General features: G+C 39.4%; 1 protein-coding gene across 4 annotated transcripts in view; it reads right to left on the bottom strand.

The window, feature by feature from the left end:
• ARHGAP12 (Rho GTPase activating protein 12) overlaps positions 1-22,289 on the bottom strand; it is a 148,794-nt gene that overhangs the window by 50,708 nt on the left and 75,797 nt on the right. For 3 of the 4 annotated variants that reach the window (XM_077808280.1, XM_077808276.1, XM_077808279.1), the window contains exons 4-5: positions 11,977-12,117; positions 10,057-10,137 (exon numbers count right to left, since the gene is read on the bottom strand). In XM_077808280.1, coding sequence (XP_077664406.1) covers positions 10,057-10,137; positions 11,977-12,117 — 222 coding nt within the window. The remainder of the gene's footprint in view (positions 1-10,056; positions 10,138-11,976; positions 12,118-22,289) is intronic. The other variant, XM_077808281.1, reaches the window with a different exon arrangement.

A 22,289-nucleotide genomic window follows, 5' to 3' on the forward strand; every position in this document is an offset into this window, starting at 1 on the left:
TAGGCTGAAAACGTATTAGCTATTTATTTCCTGCTACGGAAAAATGGGGTTACTACTTAATTTGGTAATATTAGCCAGCATCATTGTGAATTTATGGCAGTCTGTGTATGTTTCTGTATTTGATGGTTTTATTTTTAATATGCTTTTAAAATACTGCACAAGTTCAGAGTCCAGGATAAGTGCTTTGAATTCCACTGAAATAAAAATTAAATGTGTTATTTTAAAATAAATTTTAAATTTGTAAAATATGCAGGGCCTAACTGTACATGATCTATAATCAAAGGCGCCACTGGTACCATCACAAACCATGAGGAGACTATACTTAATAGGACAGACAAGTCCATGTTGAAGGAGAAGGAACCTGTAAGGCAATATAAAACCTAGGTTTCAAATGTTTCTGCCAAAAAAGCAGAAGACAGAGACAGAGTTCAGGTATGAAAGTCTGATGACAGCCTTGTTAACATTCAGTGACAATAAGCAGTGCTTCTTAGCAGCTTAAATACTTTGCATTGCTAATGTAAACAGTGTTAATATACCCTGTAAATTTTCTGAGAGAACATTTGCCATTTTTCTATTTTCTCACATTGCAGGTGTCAAATAAACATCTTTACACTTGAATGTTTAAAGATTGTTTTCATTTCCTCTTCATTGCACAATACACCTCAAAAATAGTGGAAACAATAAAATGAGGATAAAGCTGGTATATTTCTAGGCTAGAGATAAACCCTAGACTTTAAAAGTACAGGAAAACAATCTATTTACTTTAAGACTTATTGCTGTCAAGTCATTTTTCTGAACCTACTAACAGAAACAACGGTCTCCCATGTGACATGCTTTCAGGCAAGATTCTTTATTAATACTTAATGCTGCCTTCAGAAGTCATTTGACATAGTCTAGGCACTTCTGAAAAGTATGTTAATTTCTTCTCTATAAAAGTAAATGACTGGCTTTTTCCACGGTATGCATCTGATGAAGTGAGCTGTAGCTCACGAAAGCTCATGCTCAAATAAATTCGTTAGTCTCTAAGGTGCCACAAGTACTCCTTTTCTTTCTTTTTTAAACATCCCAGCATAGAATGTATGTAGTTTACATGAATTCCATCACCAAATATATCAACCTCCTTCTTCTTGTTGTCTATACAGTTATGCTTATCGACCTGACCATTGTTAATTAGTCTTTGGAACTGGCAATAAGCAAGGATCATTTATAAGGTTAAAGTAGGCATGTCCAAGATTATGGATATCCTGTTGCTACTGATGAAGTGGGTTTTAGCCCACGAAAGCTTATGCCCAAATAAATTTGTTAGTCTCTGAGGTGCCACAAGAACTCCTCACTTTTGTTGGTACTCTGTAACCAGAGGACTAATACTTAAGAATGAGCTTGAAGGTTAAAGCTCATGTTTAGGGCATACAATAAATTGATCAACTCAGGAGGTTAAAAAGGTATCGTACTATCGTCCCCATGTATAACTAGATGATGAAGGGGGCTCCAAGCTTTTCACAGGGTGTAACATTCTTAATTGAGATTATTAAGATCACTATTGTCCCCTCCCAATCACAGTCACATTACATCACTGTGACAACTACAGCAATATATTTACATGAAAGAATTATGATCAAGTACCTTTACATTTTAATGCACTTCATCAACAAAAAACGAGAAGAGCCAGCACCCTGTGACAAGCCAGGTCTCTGAACCATCAGCAAGTGCTCCATGGACCAAAGTTTGGGAACCACTAGATAGCTATAGTATAGGTATTGTGACAAAGTTCCTCCTCCGCCTTGGTGGGTCCTGTGCTTATTGGTGGATTTGCTCGCCTCAGAGGTTCACAGCAGCCCTCAGTTTGGCCACTTTCGTGGCTCAAATCTGCCATTCACTCAGTTAGCCTCATCACTGGCCAGCATGGGGAAAAGGAAGAAGAACAATCCCCGCAGTCTCAGGCCAGGGACCTTCCCCTCTGGTGGAACCCACAGTCCAGGTCAACTCCTCCGGTATCAAGTAGGGAGTTGAGGGGATGGAGGAATGGGGGGAACCTGGGCCCGTCCTCTACTCCGGGTTCCAGCCCAGGGCCCTGTGGATTGCAGCTGTCTACAGTGGCTCCTCTAACAGCTGTGTGACAGCTACAACTCCCTGGGCTACTTCCCCATGGCCTCCTCCCAACACCTTCTTTATTCTCACCACAGGACCTTCCTCCTGACATCTGATAATGCTTGTACTTCTCAGCCTTCCAGTAGTACGCCTTCCCACTCTCAGCCTTCCAGTAGTACGCCTTCCCACTCTCAGCCTTCCAGTAGTACGCCTTCCCACTCTCAGCCTTCCAGTAGTACGCCTTCCCACTCTCAGCCTTCCAGTAGTACGCCTTCCCACTCTCAGCCTTCCAGTAGTACGCCTTCCCACTCTCAGTTTCTTGTGCCTCCTGCTCCCAGCTCCTCGCACGCACCACAAACTGAAGTGAGCTCTTTTTTAATCCCAGGTGCCCTGAATAGCCTGCCTGTCTTAATTGATTCTGGCAGCTTCTTGACTGGCTGCAGGTGTTCTAATCAGCCTGTCTGCCTTAATTGTTTCCAGAAAGTTCCTGATTGTTCTGGAACCTTCCCTGTTACCTTACCCAGGGAAACAGGACCTACTTAAAGTGGGGCTAATATATCTGCCTTCTATCACTCTCCCGTAGCCATCTGGCCTGACCCTGTCACAAAAAGCATAGTAGTTTTCTTAATTCTAAAGCTTTATATATTGCTTGCTGCAAGAAGCAGACTTGATGAACCAACTGATTTGGTAATGCAAATTCTGTGTGCTTATGCTACAATCAATTTGAGGCAGGTTCCACCCAAAACTGAAATCTTATGCCATTACATAAAAACCACCACAGAACACCATCTCAATTTATCCTACTTTTCGCCATCAGTTTCCCTACACCTTCATGGAGATAGTAAACACAATTTTCATGACTAGGTAGGAATTCTCAGTCTAACTACTGTATTGACATGGCCTTAATGTATATACCGTACAGAACTGCAGCAGCACAGCTGTATCGATACAGTTCTCCAATCAGCATAAAAAAACCTCTGCGAGCAGCAGAAGCTATGTTGGTGGAAGAAGCTCTTACACCGGTGTAATTTTTGTGGCTCAGTGGGGTGGTTTATTCACACCCCCGAGTGACAAATTATGCCAGTGCAAGCTGTAGAGTAGACAAAGCCTAAAAGTAACCCGGCCTTATTTCTGTTCTGTTAATGTGGTACGGCTCAAGGCTGTTTTCTAGCCCATTTGTGCCTATTTGTAGCAGTTGTCCTCATTCTTATGTAGATGAGGCATCGGTCAGTTTCTCAAGTTTCGGGGAGAGCACTGGTTCCTCTTTCTAGGTCAGAAAGTCTTTCCTCCTAAGGACATCTATAATCAGATGAAAAGGAACTGGACACAGCTTCATTGGAAGAATGGGGACAGAGTACGCAACAAGGTTTTCTACATGGCCTGCCTCTGAAGGTCTGAGAGAGTGAGGGATCGTTTTCCAGGATAGGTTGTAGATCAAACTACAATACCCACCTGGGGAAGTGAGGAAACAGACTGACAGACAGACGGGTACCCAGAAATCACCTACTACAGGACAGGCCCAACAAGGAAAATAACAGACCACCACTGGTCATCACGTATAGCCCCCAGCTAAAACCTCTCCAGCACATCAACAATCTACAACCTATCCTGGAAAACGAACCCTCACTCTCCCAGACCTTGGGAGGCAGGCCAGCCCTCACTTACAGACAGCCCCTCAACCTCAAGCAAATACTCACCAGCAACTATACACCACACCACAGAAACACTAACCCATGAACCAATCCCTGTAGTATACCTCATTGCCTACTCTGTCGCCATATCTACTCTAGTGACACCATCAGAGGGCCCAACCACATCTGACACACAATCAGAGGCTCATTCACCTGCACATCTACTAACTTATATATGCCATCATGTGCCAGCAATGCCCCTCTGCCATATACACTGGCCAAACTGGACAGTCCCTACGTAAATGAATAAATGGACACAAATCGGACATCAGGAATGGTAACATACAAAAGCCAGTAGGAGAACACTTCAATCCTCCTGGACATTCTATAACCGATCTGAAAGTAGTTACACTTGAACAAAAAAACTTCAGAAACAGACTTCAAAGAGAAACAGGAGAACTAAAATTCATTTGCAAATTTAACACCATTAATTTGGGCTTGAATAGGGACTGGGAGTGGCTGGCTCATTACAAAAGCAGCTTTGCCTCTTCTGGAATTGACACCTCCTCATCTGCTATGGGGAGTGGACTACCTCCACCCTGATCATATTGGCTCTGTCAACAGTGGTTTTCCACTTGTGAGGTAACTCCCTTCTCTTCATGTGTCACTATATTTATGTCTGCATTTGTAATTTTTCACTCCATGCATCTGAAGAAGTGGGTTTTTTACCCACGAAAGCTTATGCTCAAATAAATCTGTTAGTGTTTAAGGTGCCACCGGACTCCTTGTTGTTTTTGTGGATACAGACTAACTCGGCTACCCCCTGATATTTGAGATTTCAGTTTTTCCCACTGTCCCACAAAAAAAGATAATTTTCTGACTTGCAGAGATCTACTGCTGTTAAAAGTGAGATCACCACTTCAACAGTCTCTGAATCCAAATTCTTAAGTGATTCCACCAGTTCACTGTTGTGACTTTCCTTAAAACATCATCAGCAAACATATTTCTTGAATGGTTCTTCTTCCCAAACTGGGTCTCTTTTACAGCCTGCTGCCATTACAGGTTTTCCCTCCTAGTGAGAGAATGGTATGGTAGATCTCAAATCAATGAACGCTACAGTCGGAAAGACCTCAAGACTTCTGGAATATGCTGTTCAAACAGTTTCACTTTTCTTTCTACTGCCTGTCCCTTCCTTCTCACATTTATCTCCAGACTTCTTCTCCTTGTCCAGATCTATTCCGTCCCCAACAGTCTTCTATTCATTGAACTTTTTGAAACTTTACGATTTTAGAGAGAGGTAAAGGATTGACTATGTACACACATTTGCAGAGGGACAATAGGGTTGAGGTCTGTTATTTCTCATCTCTATATATTATTTATTTTAAAACATTTCTGCTGTTAACAAGCATGTTATCTCTGGAGACACAAATCCACAGTTTGAGAACTGCACTAAGCATCTCTGATGGTATCTTCTAGACTAAGCTACTATTTTTAAGCTCTAGATATGATTTTTGCAAAAATTTCTTGTTTTCATTAGCTAAACTATAAACGGTTACTGTTTTTGCAGCTATTTCAATACACTGACACAAACAATTAAAATTGTTTAATTGGAAAGGTGTATATTATACCATTTCTTGATCTCCTCATAGTCTTACCATTTTTAATTTTGCATGTTATTTTCTTAATGTTACTTGCACTTTGTTCTGCTTTTACATTTTTCAATTTTAAGTTGTGTGTAGTAGACAGGACTTAGCATTCATTTGGCAGTACTGTGGCCTCTGAGACAGATGATCACAGGTCTGAGTTTCAAAACCAAGATTTGGACTCATATCTAATGCTGACAGAGCAAAGCTAAGAAGTGAATAATGGACTGTTGGTCTAATAAGGTATCAAAAACTGAGGTCCTTTTCTGGTGACTCTGCTGTGTGTGGTGGCGGAAGGAGGAAATTGATGCTGTGTTAATTTCTTGACAAAAGGAAGACTATAACCCAGTTTTTATGGTCAATGTTCATACTTTTAAATTTTCTAAATATCAAAAACTGTGTTAGCTCAATGTTTAGAGACTAGAGTGATGGAAAGACCTAGGAGAGTCTGTAACGCACAACAGATCTTTTCCTTCACTCCTGTTTCACTTATTTTGTTATTCTCTCTCATTTTTGCTTTCTTTGACCTTAGTCTATGTTTCTTAACTTATTTTTATTTTAATTGCTTCATTTGAGTGATATAGGACTCAGAGCTGGTCAAGACAGATCAAACAGTGGTCTGATTTTGTATGATAACTATGTGGCTATGCCTGTGCAGGATGAAAGACTGGGAATGCATGTTGGAAATATGTCTGTTTGTCTCAATGTCCCCTTAACTTCTACTTGATGGGGAAAGAATTGCAGCACAGTCTCAAAATTATTTATTCAGTATTTTGTAGATAGATAAAAGGAAACACTGTTAAACAATTTCTTAGACAGCTAGTACGTGTCACTCCAGACTTTACATTTTTTCCTTTATAAATTGTGCCTGATGTTCTCACAATTAAAATTAAGTATTTTTAAACACACAACTCTTCATCTGGATTTTAAGTATATGCAACATTTTTCCCTACACACCATTTTAATTCCCGTATCACGGCTATAAGATCCTGAAGTGGTGTATGGCAGAGGAGGGTTGAGGCTCCAGTCTCAACATGATTTGGATATATATACTGGATGGATTAAGTGTGGAGGAGAAAACAAAAGCTAACTGTCACAAAGAAGAAAATATTAGGCTGTCAAGCAATTAAAAAAATTAATCACGATTAATCGCACAATTTAAAAAATAAATTGTGATTAATCACACTGTTAATAAAATACCGTTTATTTAACTATTTTTGGATGTTTTCTACATTTTCAAATATATTGATTTCAATTACAACACAGAATACAAAGTGTACAGTGCTCACTTTATATTTTTTATTACAAGTATTTGCACTGTAATAAAAATAGTATTTTTCAATTCACTTAATACAAGTATTGCAGTGCAATCTCTATCATGAAAGTTGAACTTACAGATGAAGAATTATGTACAAAAAATCTGCTTTAAAAATAAAAATGTAAAACTTCAGAGCCTGCAAGTCCACTGAGTCCTACTTCTTGTTCAGCCAATTGCTCAGACAAACAAGTTTGCTTACATTTGCAGGAGATAATGCTGCCTGCTTCTTGTTTACAATGTCATCTGAAAGTAAGAACAGGCATTTGCATGGCACCTTTGTAGCCAGCATTGCAAGGTATTTATGTGCCAGATGTGCGAAAGATTCATATGTCCCTTCACGCTTTAACCATTCCAGGGGACATGCATGCATGCTGATGATGGGTTCCGCTTGATAACAATGCAAAGCAGTGTGGAGGAACATGTTCATTTTCATCATGTGAGTCAGATGCCACCAGCAGAAGGTTGATATTCTTTTTTGGGGGGTTGGGTTGTGTAGTTTCTGCACTGGAGTGTAGCTCCACACCTCGTCCCTTTCAGATTTTGTACGGCACTTCAGATTCTTAAACCTTGGGTCGAGTGCGATAGCTATCTTTAGAAATCTCACACTACTACCTTCTTTGTGTTTTGTCAAATCTGCAGTGAAAGTTTTCTTAAAATGAACATGTGCTATTACATGAAATATATGGCAAAGTGTGGGTAAAACAGAGGAGGGGACATACAATTCTCCTCCAAGGAGTTCAGTCACAAATTTAATTAACGCATTTTTTTTTAAATGAGCATCATCGGCATGGAAGCATGTCCTCTGGAATGGTGGCCAAAGCATGAAATGCCATGTATTTTTCCCAGTATTTTTATCTCCCCAATGTGTGTTTGAATTTTCTTCCAAAGTGGTACATTCATAGCAGTGTCCAGTATCCAACATACATCATGAAGATTTTAAATTTTTAATCTTAGATTAGCATCTTTCACAGTTAACTGCTTCCAGACTCTTTTTGATGATTTTTGGTTCCAGTGATATGCAGTTGCTCTAAAGGATTTGTAATAATTTACCAAAAATGATTATAGATGAGAGAACTGGTTTATATGTTTTTTTTTTTTAAAAAGATCATGTTCAGGTGGATGTAGGACCCACAGCTTCAGTACTATACTTCTTCAGTTGTAAAACAGCCAAAAGTCTCCTAAAGTCTTTTCTTCTCCCACTCCTGACAGTTAAGAAGAGAAAAATCTTTTTCCTGAAACAGATCCTCAGTCTGTATTATGTTTTCCAATCCTTTACTTCCTGGGTAAATTTTGAACCAACTTCTAATAAATCGGAGTTTTTCCAGATATGGAGGCTTCAATTATGCTCCTGCCTTTACTCACAAATCTCTGTTAGTCACTGTAAGTTATAGGTTGGGTAGTCTTAAGATCTTTTGTGGAAAACTGGTACACTAAATGACTTCTAGAATTTCAAGCTGTTATTTTAAAAGTACACAGGGCACTGGGTTATGGCGCAAGATCAATTGTTCATTTGTTTACACCAAGTTAACATTTGGTAAGTTTTGGTAATTTCATACTCATTTACCATTACGCATTCTTTTAAAAGACCAGGTTTCAGAGTAACAGCCTTGTTAGTCTGTATTCGCAAAAAGAAAAGGAGTACTTGTGGCACCTTAGAGACTAACCAATTTATTTGAGCATAAGCTTCCGTGAGCTGTAGCTCACAAAAGCTTATGCTCAAATAAATTGGTCAGTCTCTAAGGTGCCACAAGTACTCCTTTTCTTTTAAAAGATTACATAGTTAGGAAATAATTTTAAACAGAGACTGCTTTAATTAATTAATTGTTTCCATTATGGTAGCACCTACGGCATCCTTATGCTAGTCCTTACAAACACAGTGAAAAGACCATCTTTGCTTTAAGAACTTAGAGTCTTAAGTAGTGATGAGACAACAGGTGGATACAGTCAAACAAGGGAAGCACGTGTTAACAATGAGGCAATTATGTGTTTTCATTTTGGCTACATCTACACTTGGAGCTGGGATTATGATTTCCAGACACAGCAGACATACTCGTGGTAGCTCTCATCAAGCTAGCACACTAAAAATAGTGGTATAGCCACAGTAGTACAGACAGCAGCACAGGCTAGCCACACTACCCACAGGGTCCAGGTAGGTTTGTATTTGGGGCGACTAGCCTGTGCGGCCACTCGCGCTACTGCTATACTACTACTTAATGAGAGCTATTATGAGTATGTCTATTCAATCTGGGAATCACCCCCACCCCAACTCCAAGTGTAGACATAGCCTCTGTGTAGTTACAACTAGTACAATCAGGCCCTGATCCTTGATTGGGACCTCTAAACTACTGCATTACAAAACACACAGCACCTTGAGACACCGCCTTTCTCTACACTTCTTTAGGTAAATTTCTATTGGGTTGGCACTGTGAACTGTAGTTCTTGGATTAGAGCCAACAGTATCAATTATTTGTATAGTTCAGATCTGAAACTGAATTAGTGTGCAAGATAGAACCATTCCACTCTGTCAAAAACACTCTGCATTAAGAATAGTGACAGCATGCCAGAAACTCATCTTTCACTTCCTGGATTAAATTTATATTATACAAACTGACTGCTCAAAGTGTTTTTGATAAAAGCAATTTGTTCAAGCGTATAAGACTGCTAATCACTGGACTGAAGCAGTTGGTCAGTATCTATGTAATTTTTAAACTGTATTCATTAAGGATAGCCTGGTAGGTCTCTGGCTGCCACAAAATTTGGATTAGAGAATTACAGAAAAGTCTCCCTAACACATTGTGTGCAGATTACAGGAGCATTCCATTTAACTCATTAGTAATTTAGATGTCAGTATATTTTCACAGGCTTAATAAAGTTCTGTTAGAAAACTATCTTCCTAGTCATTTCCCACTTTGCTCAGGTCTCTCTTTCTTGGTCTGCTAGTACTGGTATTGCAACTTGTTTTAAAAGCTAGTTCATAGTTTCTCTCAAGGGCCTCTGATGAATATCACTGTCTATAGAGCGGAGTTTAAAAAGTGAACACAATACTACTACTCATAAAAAATACTTTGAAAACGCTGCCTCTATAACATGAATGCCAATGGTAATGTGCAGCACTACTTGAAAAATATGGTTAGGCACAGAGGTAAGATTGTCTCTTGAATTTTTAACACCATTATACTGAATTATTTCTGATGTCACATCCTTCATGATCATGAGTTTGTCTTCACAGAAAAAAACAAAAGAAATGTCAAGAATAATTAAACATGGGGCATTAGCCACTGTTGAAAGAATACATCTGTTGTGAAGAACTCTCACCACAGATTCCTGAACGTTTATTGAAAGAACAACCAGTTGTCACAATACTTTTGTTTGTTACCTTTGGCAGTTCCCATTCTGATCGTGATCCATCAGCACTGTAGTAATATGGTCTACCTTGTTCATCTACATGTTTTATCCACTGTAGAAATAAATGTGACAATAGGAAGTTTAATAACAGTGACAGAAAAACTGATATCACAACACATCTTAGTTACTTTGCATTCAAGCTTGAAGACAACTTGCAAATAATAAAACTCCATTTACTTCAGAAATGTACCAACTGTGCACCCTTTTCAATAGGCAAAACTAAAAAGCAATGAGAAAGTAAATTTTATGTGCTCTTTTTTATTTCCAGGTCACATTCACTCTCAACATCTCTATTGTAACTCCCTAGAAAGTATAACCCTGTGATGTCACAGCATCAAGATAAACAGATTTTTTTTAAAGTACAGTACACTGCACTCTTTTCAACGTGAAAGGGTTAAATTTAAAAGTCTTTGAGAAGATAATACAGAAATGTATATAGAAGTCCTGCCACTTATCTGATCAAGCTCCATTAGGTTCCTGGTACGGCTAAGAGGCAAGTTGTAATAAGGGCCCATTTTAGAGAGATTATTGTACAAACTTATTATTGTTCTAAACCTTTAATTATTTCGTAAGAGTACTGACAAGTAATTGCTTCGGATCTTGTTCCAGGGGACAAGCAGTCCGCAGACCCAACATCTGTAACAGTGCATGCTCACAATTTCACTGTGAAGGAAGAGCTCTTAAGGGCAAAGTTCTTTGTATCAGGCCCTGATCCTAGAACAAGATACACAGGCAGGCCTTTGAAGCCAGGCAGAGTCCCTCAGAAAACACTGGGACTTCACACAGATACCCTTACAATAAATTCTTTGAGTCAGGAAATGTATTTTACTGTAAAGCATAAAGTAAATTTATAATGCTTTACAACATATTATAGCAGAGTGACACATTCTGCAGAGCCTAGGGGCAGTTTAAAGAGAGGAAAAGCTCTGGTAGTAGTGAAATTCTGAAGTTTTTTCTGAAGTAAATTAAATTTATGACTTATTTGCAGGTCAGCTTTGAGAAACTGAAGCATTAAACATGACAATTCATATCTCCTTAAAAGTACACCAGCTAAAACTCACAAAATTCAAGCCTTTACTAAAAATCTATTGCAATTTAAATTCTGCATCTTAAAAACTATTTTAGTATACAACATATTCCAGCACCATATCCATTTCAGTTACATGAAATTCATAATTGTTTAAATAATTATTTTAAAAATAATAAAGAGCAGCGCTAACATGAACACAAACCAAAATGATTACATACTGTTTTACAAAATAGGGGGGTTATTCCTATTTTACAAATCAGGAAACTGTTATCGTGACTTGCCCAAAGTCGAAGTTAGTCAATGGCAGAAATTAGAACAGAACCCAAGTCTCCTGATACTGCTGTGATCTAGTCACTAGATTTTGCTGCTTCCCAAAGGAAGATTTAACAAGGTTATGAAAAGCAAAAGCAAAAAGTAAAGCAACTATATGTTCAGCAGGAAACAGACCCACGGAGAGTACTATATTATCAACCCTACACAGCACCATCAAAAGAAGTGTTTCTGAAAGACAGAAAGAAGAACATTAGAATGGTAAGGAATACGTTTCCTATAACATCACAAAGAGGACAGAAATATAAAGAATTGTGCAATATACATTTTTGTTTAAATTGGAGCTGATGCCCCAAATCTCACACTGAATTAGCATTAGGAAAACTCTCTCCATGGAATATCAATACAACATACATCAGAGCAAATTGTTAGTTCAGTTGCCAAAGTTGTGGACGTTTAAGAACAAAGGAAGCCAGCACTGAGGAAAGATTTTCATCACTGAAAATGAAATCTGTATATTCTTACAACTAAATTTACTGAAAAGATTCTGCCAATTTAGAATATATGTGATGAGAAGAAAGGAGAATGTACCTTTTCATTAGTATAGTCATTGGTATATAAGGTTTGACCATGTTCATCCAATTCTTCTGACCAACCTTTTGGAGGAGAACCATACTGACTATCTGACTGGCTGTAACAAGAACTGTAGTCGTTTTCTTCAGATGAAATAAGCTACAAGTAGTCAAACATACAAGCAAGTTTTAAGAATGAATATAGTTCAAAATCTGAAAGATCAAAGTTTACTTGGCTAGAAATAGGTTTTAAAATGTAGAAATAATTTGAAGGGTGTTTCCACTTTTATTTAATACCGTTAAGCCAGAAAATAAATGCATCTTTAGTGTTTAGAAACTTGCCTGATTATCACTAACTAGTTCAAAGACTTTGAATTTGAAAGAGCTAGATGACATTATAGAACAATGCTAGTATTCCCTGACATCAAACATCCACTCACCAAATTATTTTGGCATGTGTCACGTAACAAAGCAGCTTCAATTTAATTCATTTTCACAAGTTCCTGGTCAGTAAAGGCACCTGAATTTTATTAACATACTTCTATTTGACATTACTGGGCTGATCCAATGGTTTAACTGCTAGCAATCCACACAGTCACGCCTAAGACCTAGTGGGAGCAGACACCAGCTATTTATATCAAAATCTTACTCCTAAACTCCATGTACCAAACCCCAGGAATAACCTGAAGTCCCAGCTGTACCTGCGCTAGGTCTCAGAACCCTCTCACTGAACAGTTGGGCACATGCAATGGAACCTCGGGTGCTCCAAATTTCCACTGGCATTCCCTGCCTCCCACCCCCACCCCAAAACTGTTGCATACCACAGTGAAAAATTCAAAGGGTAAGTGCTATGCCAGGAGCAGCCAGACAGCTGAGCACCAATATCTTTAAAATATAAGAAAAGGATCATTATGTGCAGGAGAGGTAAAAAATAGAGGACTTGGGAGGCCAATGATCAGGACATTCAGGGCATGTGGAAGAATATTTGAGCAGGCATCTCTAACTAGATCTGTCCTCCATTTACTTTTTCCATGTGATAGGGTATTCCCAAGTCAGATGTGCCATACACCAAAAACTCCAGCATCCATCTTATCTATGACAATATAAAGAATACTGTCCCAGTATTCTAATTAAAAAAAAATCTTGTCTCTAGGGAAATCAAGTGTAGATTCCTTTTTAGATTCTCTAGCTCCCACGGCTGGTAACAGTTTAGACTGCTTCACTCTTCATAGGAGGGGGCACATCCAGGGTTGCCAGGTGTCCGGTTTTCAACTGGAACACCCGGTCAAAAAGGGACCCTGGCGGCTGCGGTTAGCTGCGCTGACCGGACCATTAGACATCCAGCCGGCGGTGCTGTGGGTCTAAAGCAGGCTAGTCCCTACCTATCCTGGCACTGTGGTGCGCCCCAGAGGCCAGCAGGTCCAGCTCCTAAGTTGGGGGGGGCCCCCCCCAGGGCTCTGCACGCTGTCCCCACCCCGAGCGCCAGCTCCGCTCTCCCACTGGCTGGGAGGGGGGAAGCAGCACACAGAGCCTCCTGGCCCCTTCTCCCACTCTTGCCTAAAAGCTGGACCTGCTGGCTGCTTCCAGGGCACAGAGCGGAGCCAGGATAGGCAGTGATTGCCTGACTTAGGCCCACTGTGCCAATGACAGGGAGCCATGCAAAGTAAGCCTCTGTTACAACCCCAAGCCACAACCCCCAGCCCTGAGCCCCCTCCTGCACTCCAAGCCCCTCATCCCCAAGACCACTTACAGCCTGCACACCCAGCTAGAGCTCTCACCCCCTCCCACATCCCAACCTCCTGCCCCACCCCAGAGTCCATACCCCCTCCTGTACCCTAACTCCCTGCCTCAACCCGCAGCCCCCTCCTGCACACCAAAACCCTTGAGCCCCTCCTGTACCCAAATCCCTCATCCCCAGCCCCACCTCAGAGCCCGCACCCCCACCCGGAGCCCTCTCCTGCACCCTGAACCCCTCATTACTGGTCCCACGCCAGAGTCCGCACCCTCAGGTAGAGCCCTCACCCACTCCTGCACCCCTACTGCCTGCCCCAGCCTGGTGAAAGTGAGTGAGGGTGCGGCGGGGGGGAGCAAACCACCAAGGAAGTGGGAATGTATTGAGCAGGGGGTGCAGTCTCGAGGTGGTCCTAGGGTGTTTGGTTTTGTGCAATTAGAAAGTTGGCAACCCTAAGCACATCATGTTACTCGACAACCCTGACAGTTAACACATAGCCATAACAGGTTCTAAAGGGAATGGCTCCTCAGCTAGAAAGATGGGGGCCATGATACAAGGTTTTGAGAGTAGGAAATCTGTAAAGCAGGAGGAAAATGGCAGATCTTCAGCTTTTCTAGCAATACAAAACAAGAAATTAGTTTCCTAATATTTATATCTTTTAAAACAATATTAGTAATGTTGGTGCACCTGAGTTTTGTTATACCCAAAAGACCTATTTAGTTTCTTGGAGAGGGAGGTCATAGTGACTTTTCCTAAACAAGCATATCTACTTCTGCTGCATAGCTTCTCTCATTCCATTTCTCATGAGCTAATGCCTCCTACCTGTGGAATTTGGAAGCAGTCCAATATTGTTGCTGGAGGCTCCAGGACTAAACTCTGTCCTTCAACTTCAGGCCACCAGATTCTCTGCCTTTGGCAGTGGTACAAGTTGATAGTTCAATTTCTCCCAACAATTGTGTTTCAAAATCTTAAAGTTTCAACTAATCAAAAGTGAATTAAAATAATCCTCGCTCTCTCCTTCCCACCCCGCCCACCCCCACCACAGGGGTCGGGTACATGACAGTGTGGTGGTTTCTGCCACTGCCGTGCCTCCCTGCCAGACTCCTCTGTCCCCATTAAGGTATGACAGAGCTGTCCTGCAAACACCTGGATTAAATCTATGTTCCCTACACAAGGCAGCACTCAGGCTCTACCAAGGGTGAATTATGGCTAAAAAAGCAAATCTATTTCCTTCTCTGCAGTTTTTCTTTGATGTGTGCGTGTACTCCAAAAGGAAGTACAAGACTAATGTATAATTTTACATGACATGGCTTCAGTATTTGCATGAGCTAGCTTCCCAAGTCAACCAAAATAGATGAGCCCTCTACAGAGTCCCTTCTGGATGCTAAAAAACAAAGCATGAAAAACCTATAGATTATAAAGAATGCCTACCCCAAAAGAGAAAAGACCCGCACATTACACATAAACTTAACATAACATTACTTATGTGTGGAGTTTGTAAACCACTTAAGGCTGAAAAGCCTTCAGGTATGTTTTGTATGTCAGTTATAGTCCATCCTTAGTTCTGAATATCAAGAGCTGCACTGACAAGATCTGACAGTTAAGAAATACTAGTGATAGGCCAAACCTCATAAAGCCTTAAATACGCTGGTATCAGTAGAACGAAAATAGAGGACTGAGCGCTCTTTAGACTTTTCAGATAACAGAGTGTCTTGGCAAATAATTTAGTGCATCTATGTTCTGCTTTTGCCAAGCAGTTATTACTACCACTATGCCACTGTGGAAATACCATGCAGTTAAATCCCAGCAAAATACCTGTGAATGGAAGAACTCTGCTAAAACAAAGTCTCATCTATTCTACAATACAAATTCTGCCCCCAAGTTACATTCCAGTTAGGTGTAAGTGTAACTATATAAAAGTTATCATCCTTAAAGATCACAGAGGCAAACTGATCTCAACTGAAATATATCTTCTTCACATTTACCATGCAAAATCTTACACATGACAAAGGAATTTAGGTGGTACAGGTCTAAACTTTAATGCTATTCCTGTTTTGTGATTAGAAAATAAATCAAGTGAAGACATTTTAAATATTCTTTTATCTGGCAGAAGCAGTTGAAGAAGTTTAAGCAAGTCTGGGCCCAGAACTGTACAAGAGACCTCCAACTCCAGGAATAACTAGGCTTCATGAGAACCCACCTCTCCCTCCAGCTGTGTGGGCTTGGAGAAAGGAAGAGAGAAACTGCGGGGGAGCCAGACAGAGACTTAAAGGTAGCTGCAGAAGCAGGTGAAGCAGGAGCTATAAAACAATAATGATAGACTGCTTTCTCCAGTTTTCACTCTTAATATTCTCATATTCTCTCTCCTGTGCTGACAGGCTGTTTGCTCCAAACCCTCCTGTGTGCTCCCTCAGTCTCTTCACCACAGCCCCATTCCATCTGCCTTCCATGCCCCCCTCCTTCCTTCCCGCCTTATATCCTTACCATCCTCTCTTCTTGTGTGTGTCTTTTGAGCTATTCCCCTTGCTAAATTGGAGTTACAAAATTAAAAACATTGTACCACCATCCCCCATCCCACACAAAACTAATGGCACTAACATAACAATTGCAAAGCATTCTTTCATTCCTTTCCCCAACCTTTCGTCTTCTTTGTCTATTTAGACCGTAACCTCTATTTGTACAATGCTCAATGGGATCCTGTTCTGAGTTGGCTCCAAGTCACTGTTCTAATACAAATAAATAATAAATACCATAGTGAAATAAATAACCTTGTGAAAGAATGAATGGCTTATTCAGTTTGTTCAATTTTTGTTACAATTATACAGTTGTTTTGCTAAAACCAAAGGACCCACTGGATAATTCGAGATCAAACTTAAAAAGGAAAAAATCAAATGTTTGGTATCAAACCAACTACATTTTGACAGGAAAGGTGGTTTTGAACCAATCTCACTTTCCTACCAACTACCTTGAGAAAGTTCACTCACTTCTAGAATTGTATGCTTTCAAGTCATAGCTATTCGCTTCACACAGAACTACAGGTGTTCTTAAAAGAGAACATACAAAGTCACCTTCTCAATTCCAGTTTTTCTCTCTCAAAATTAAAAAAATTAGCCTATGCAACTTTGAACATTCCTGATGACACAAAATTTCCTTTCAATATGCTTTTTGTGGTTCTCAACTCTATTCAAGATCAGAGATAAAGAGCCGGTGGTTGACATTCAACAAACCAACTATCATTTTTGTAGTAGTTCTTGTAATTATGCACTATGAAAGATTCCATCTGTTCTCATGGAACTACCACAACTCCCAGAAAAAATATCCATAACAAGGATGCTACTGCAGACCCATGAAGTTCTGGATTCTTTCACTGTGTTTCCACTTACTGTTTATCTTCCCTATCTCCATCATCCTTCGCTTGTTCATTATTTTATCTATGCTCTTAGTAGGTTTTTGAATTTCCCTTGTCCCCTGAATCTTATACATTCATAAGAATGAAGTATTTTCACCCTTCTCTCCACAATCCAATTCTCCGTGGTCATAATATGGTCTCTAAAGAGATCCCTGCATTTTTGTTCCTGTCTTCTGTACAGCTCTATTGCAACTCAAGATTTACTGTTCACAGCTATGAGAAATCTGAGAGTGACAAAATCACCAAATCCATTCCTTTGCCAGTGTCCCCCCACACCCACAATATACTTTCTACTGTTTGGGTCAGTTCAGTTTTACAAGTCTCATCACTTCCTAATGAGTTTAATTGTGAAAAAATTTTCAAAAGGAAATTTGTTTTATTTCCATCACTCCTAACCGCAACTTTGTGTACAACCTTAAGCAAATCCCTTCCCTTTACCTGTTTCAAATATTTGGCAAAAATAGACTTAGTTTTTGATCTAATTTTCAATCAGTCCCTGCAGCCTCTGATTTTGTTGCTCTTTTATAGATTACCTACAACTTTCTGCTAATGAGGTATCCAGAACGACACATTCTACTAGGTTACTTTCTAAGCCATGTACAAAGAAACCCATGCCTTTCTCCATGACAAAATGTCTCTGCACGTGCAGCCAAAAGTTGTATTACCCCTTTTTTGCTGCCATACTACGTTCCAAGTTCAAATTTAACTCACTGCCGATATTCCCACATCACTTTACAGTCCAACATATTCACGCTGTAAATATCTGTCTTGCATTATTCTTCCTCATATATATTAACATGCATTGCCCAGGATGAATCTCATCTAATAATTCCAACCTCCTACTTACTTTCTAGACTCCTGATCTTTAGGACCTCATGCTTGGTCATTACTTTTTTTGTGCTAAATACTGAGAACTTGTAGAAAACTTCACTGGAACTATATTTATTTTTCCTTTGTGTCTATCAGGTCCCCCACCTGTCCATCAGAAGTGCAGCTAGGCTCTGAAACACTTTCACTTACTTTGCCTATAAAAAGGTACAGTTACATCAGTTTCTAATTATCTAAACTTTCCTTCCAAATCAAGGAGTTTCAGGACCAATAATGAGCTGATTCAATTGCCATCTGCTTCAGTATAACCTTACACACTCCTCATATCCAAGTCACCTTACTTTTCCACTTTGACAAAATTTAAGTGGCCAGCCGTTTCTCCCATGTATACAACTTATAAATTTCCTTTTCTATTTATGCTTGCTGTTTAATATTTTGAGACATATTCATTCATTTCAGTTAGAGACCCAAATGTGTGAGAGTACAATTTTATACATCAATCTATAAGTGAAAAGGCCTTAGATTTACTATTCTAGACCAATAGTATTCAGGTATACGTTTTAAGAAAACAGTCTGAATCTTCATCATCTGATAAGATCTAGAACCAGAGCAGTTACATGTGTCCTATCATAGTTGACTTTTCTCAAATCTTTGGAGAGTCTCAGGTTTACATCTTTATCATACCCAATATTTTACTTAAGAAATATTAGCTGCACCCTCGATCTGATTATTTAAATTGCCATTGTATTTTATTGCTAGACATCTGCAACTCAACCACTAGGACTCAAGGGAATATAGTTGGCAATTTTGCCAGAAGATCCAACAAACATACTTGAAAAAATTCATAGTTGAGATGTCCAACATAAAGCAGATGAAAAGAGATAATTAAGCTCCCAAAATGCAAACAGGAGAAGGCCCAATGGATGCAAGGGCTGAAAATTAATACATCTGACAATTTTTACTTTCTGAAAAATACTATCCACATTATCAGCTTATAGCAGTATCTCAGAGGTTCAGAGACTGAAATCCAGTCACCAAGGACACAAAGGTTATTTAATTTATGAGGCTACTTTGTGATTGGGAAACCTTAACCAGAACAAAGTTTACCATGCACCCTTCAGTGGCCTTAAAGCAGAGGTTCTCAAACTGGGGACTGGGACCCCTCAGAGGGTCGTGAGATTATTACATGGGGGGGGAGGGGGTCGTGAGCTGCCAGCCTCCACCCCAAACCCCACTTCGCCTCCAGGATTTATAATGGTATTAAATATATTAAAAAGTGCTTTTAATTTATAAGGGGGGGAGGTGTCCCACTCAGAGGCTTATGTGAAAGGGGTCACCAGTACAAAAGTTTGAGAACCACTGCCTTAAAGAGACTGAAAACTGAACAGATATGACTGTCTGAAAACAAGTGCACAAGGATCATGACAAAAGATGAAGAACTAAACTTTAACCATCAATGAAATGAGGTATTCATAGCAAAAATGAATAAAATATTCCTGAGGGTGGGACCACATAGTAAGATTATGATTCAAAGGTAGAGGGAAGACAAAAGGTCAAATGTAGCTCTTCTCTTTGATGAAGAACTGGAGCAAAAAGACAAGGCCCATTGTTAGTGCTGACAGTGGAAAGGAGGAAGAAAGATAGGGTGGAAAATAATGTATACCATCCACCTATTGTCAGGAGACTGCTAGAGGGCTGGTTACTGAAGAGCTACTATTTCAACCAAACTTTGAATAAAGTCCTCTTCTGGTCAACAACCTGAGTTGCAAATTTTTTTAAAGCTATTGGGAGAGTGTCAGAAGCAGCACTATGACATTTACAAGCATATAATCTGCTTCACTGCTACAGCCTACGGGCTCTGAGGCAGTGAAACTGATGAAATGCTTGTAAATGCCACCGTGATACTGCTTCAGAATATAGGAGAAGCAGCAGAGATTCAATCCTGTTGCGGGGTGGGCAAGGCTGGGGAAGAGGAATCATTTCTCTTTCTCCCCTTTCTCCTAGTACATTAACAACCCAGAGTTAAACTTTTGAAGCCCTCATCTTTTACATCAGGACACCAGTAATCTAAAGTTTTAAATCAGTTCTCCGATTAAGTACTTATAAGAAAGTAACAGGTGAGGAAGAAGCTTGTACTCAAAAAGAAAAGAAAAAGTTAAAACTGGGCACTATAAAATAAAAAAGTGGGAGGTTTGCTAATAAATGTTTTTTCTTCCAGTCATATCAGTTTCTGAGATTCATCTAAAAGCTAGAATGGCATGATAAAAGTGTATTTTAAAAAAATTTACAATTTAAAATAAATAGCAACACCCTCCTCCAACTAGCGTTTCCTCATTTTTCTCACTGTAATTGGCTTAGGAGAGCAGGAAAGTGGTACATGGCTGCTCCGTTCGGAAAATATGCATATGCATCTTAGAAAGTTTTCAGGTAAGCAGAGATTTATTTATTTTCAGCTGTATTTCTAAGTAATAGGTCCAATGGATCTGTTCTGTGCCTTCAACATACTTGCGATTTTGAATGGTGCCTCCAATGCTACAAATATGCTGAGGTTCCACTGTAACAGATCCGTGGAATTTATTAAAAGATAAATTGGGTAAATAATGCATAGATACTATACACAAGGGAGAGATGGCTATATAGAAATGCATATATAGATGGAAAAATAATGTAAGAACACCCTCTTTCCAAACAGGACAAACTGCCATGACACAAAATTGTACCTGTCTTTCAGTTGAATCTTGCAATTTGGAGTCTTACAGTTCTGAACTGAGGCAGCTTTTAAGTGACCATTCAGAAACTGTTGAAAAGCATGCAAATTCAAGTCTAGGAAAGAGGCGTTAAGGTTTGCTTCCACAATGCCGCCTGCAATCCAGGTGGTTTGATATTCACTGTAATTATCCCATCTCTTATGAAATCAAGTTCAAAATAAAAAAAAGTCAAACTTGAATGTATAACCATTCTCTTTTGCTTTTCCTTTTTATATAATGGTTTAAGTCTGACATTTCATATTCCATCATTAATGTCTCAAAATAATCTCTATTACAGAAATAAAATTTACATTTCTGTGTAAAACTGACTATGAGCTTTATTTCTATTCTACAAAAACAGTGTTTCTGCACATTGTCTATCAAGACCCAATAAGTGTAGACCACTGAGGAAAATACCGGGAGCAAAGCAGCATGTCCTTCCATTTTCATTCCAATTCCACTATAGAGAATTTTTTAAATATTTGTTTTCTTGCAGATTTTATCATATTATTAATTACATGGTATCCAAACATCTAAATAATTTTTCTGTTTTGTTGTGCACGTAACTCATGTTATAGAAACACTTCCAAAATTTTTAAGCCAGTCAATTAATATTAGACAATTTTTTCCAGTAACTAGCTACTATCTTGCAGCACTAAAATATGAAAAAATTAACTCTTACTTCCTACCACCACTAGGAAGTCCTATAAGAATTTCTAGGGAATTATTTGATAGTGTTACCCCACTATTTTGTTTAATTTGAGCTTTACATTTCTTTCCAATATTCCTTAAGAAAACCCCATTTTTATTTTTCTATAGGTCAAATGTAGCCCTCCTGGCCAAGGAGGACTGGCAGATCACGTTCGGAGCCTAAAGTGCAGCTCTTTAATGGGCAGTGCAGGGAGAGAAAGCTAGAGAATAACTGTTCCTCCAGCCTGCCCTCCACAAGTGGAGTATGATTCCTCTACAGCAATGGAGGCTTCTGACAGCATGAAAGTGAGATGCCAATAAATTAATTTGTGCACTGTAAGACATGTGAACTGTGCTATGTTCTGGTACAGATGAAGCAAAGGGAAAATTGATCAAAGCAGGAAAAAAGGCACAGGAAAGAGGTGCCAAAATTGTCTGGCCAGAGATTGACTCCACTGTATTCTGTCTAATGAGACAGGAAGATATGCCACAAGATCCAAATCAGCATATGAGAGCACAAAGAATAATTAGGTGTGTAGACCTTCAAGCCCACCACATCTTATTTTTCCAAAATCTTTCTTCTACACATAACATCACGAAGAGGACAGAATGCACAAGAGAACGCATTCCACATCCTAGAAGTTATAGCTGACTTACTCCACTGTCACATGGAGGCTTATTAGCTCCAAAGAAGGCCATTCACTTGTTCTTCAAAGGAAGAAAAGAAAAATAAAATACTAGCTACAGGTGTCAGGTACACAATGAGGAAAGAAGCAACTCTAAAAGGGTTAAGCCCAGAGGTTTGGGTTCACTCCTGGTTTGGGGGCACATGAGTTTGGCAGATTAGAGTAACACAAACTATACTAACATACATCTAGCAAAATGAAAGAGGCTTTTCCTTCAGAGAAGAGGAGAAAAATAATGAA

The sequence above is a fragment of the Eretmochelys imbricata genome, chromosome 2 (genome assembly GCF_965152235.1).
Source record: "Eretmochelys imbricata isolate rEreImb1 chromosome 2, rEreImb1.hap1, whole genome shotgun sequence".
Lineage (NCBI taxonomy): Eukaryota > Metazoa > Chordata > Testudines > Cheloniidae > Eretmochelys > Eretmochelys imbricata.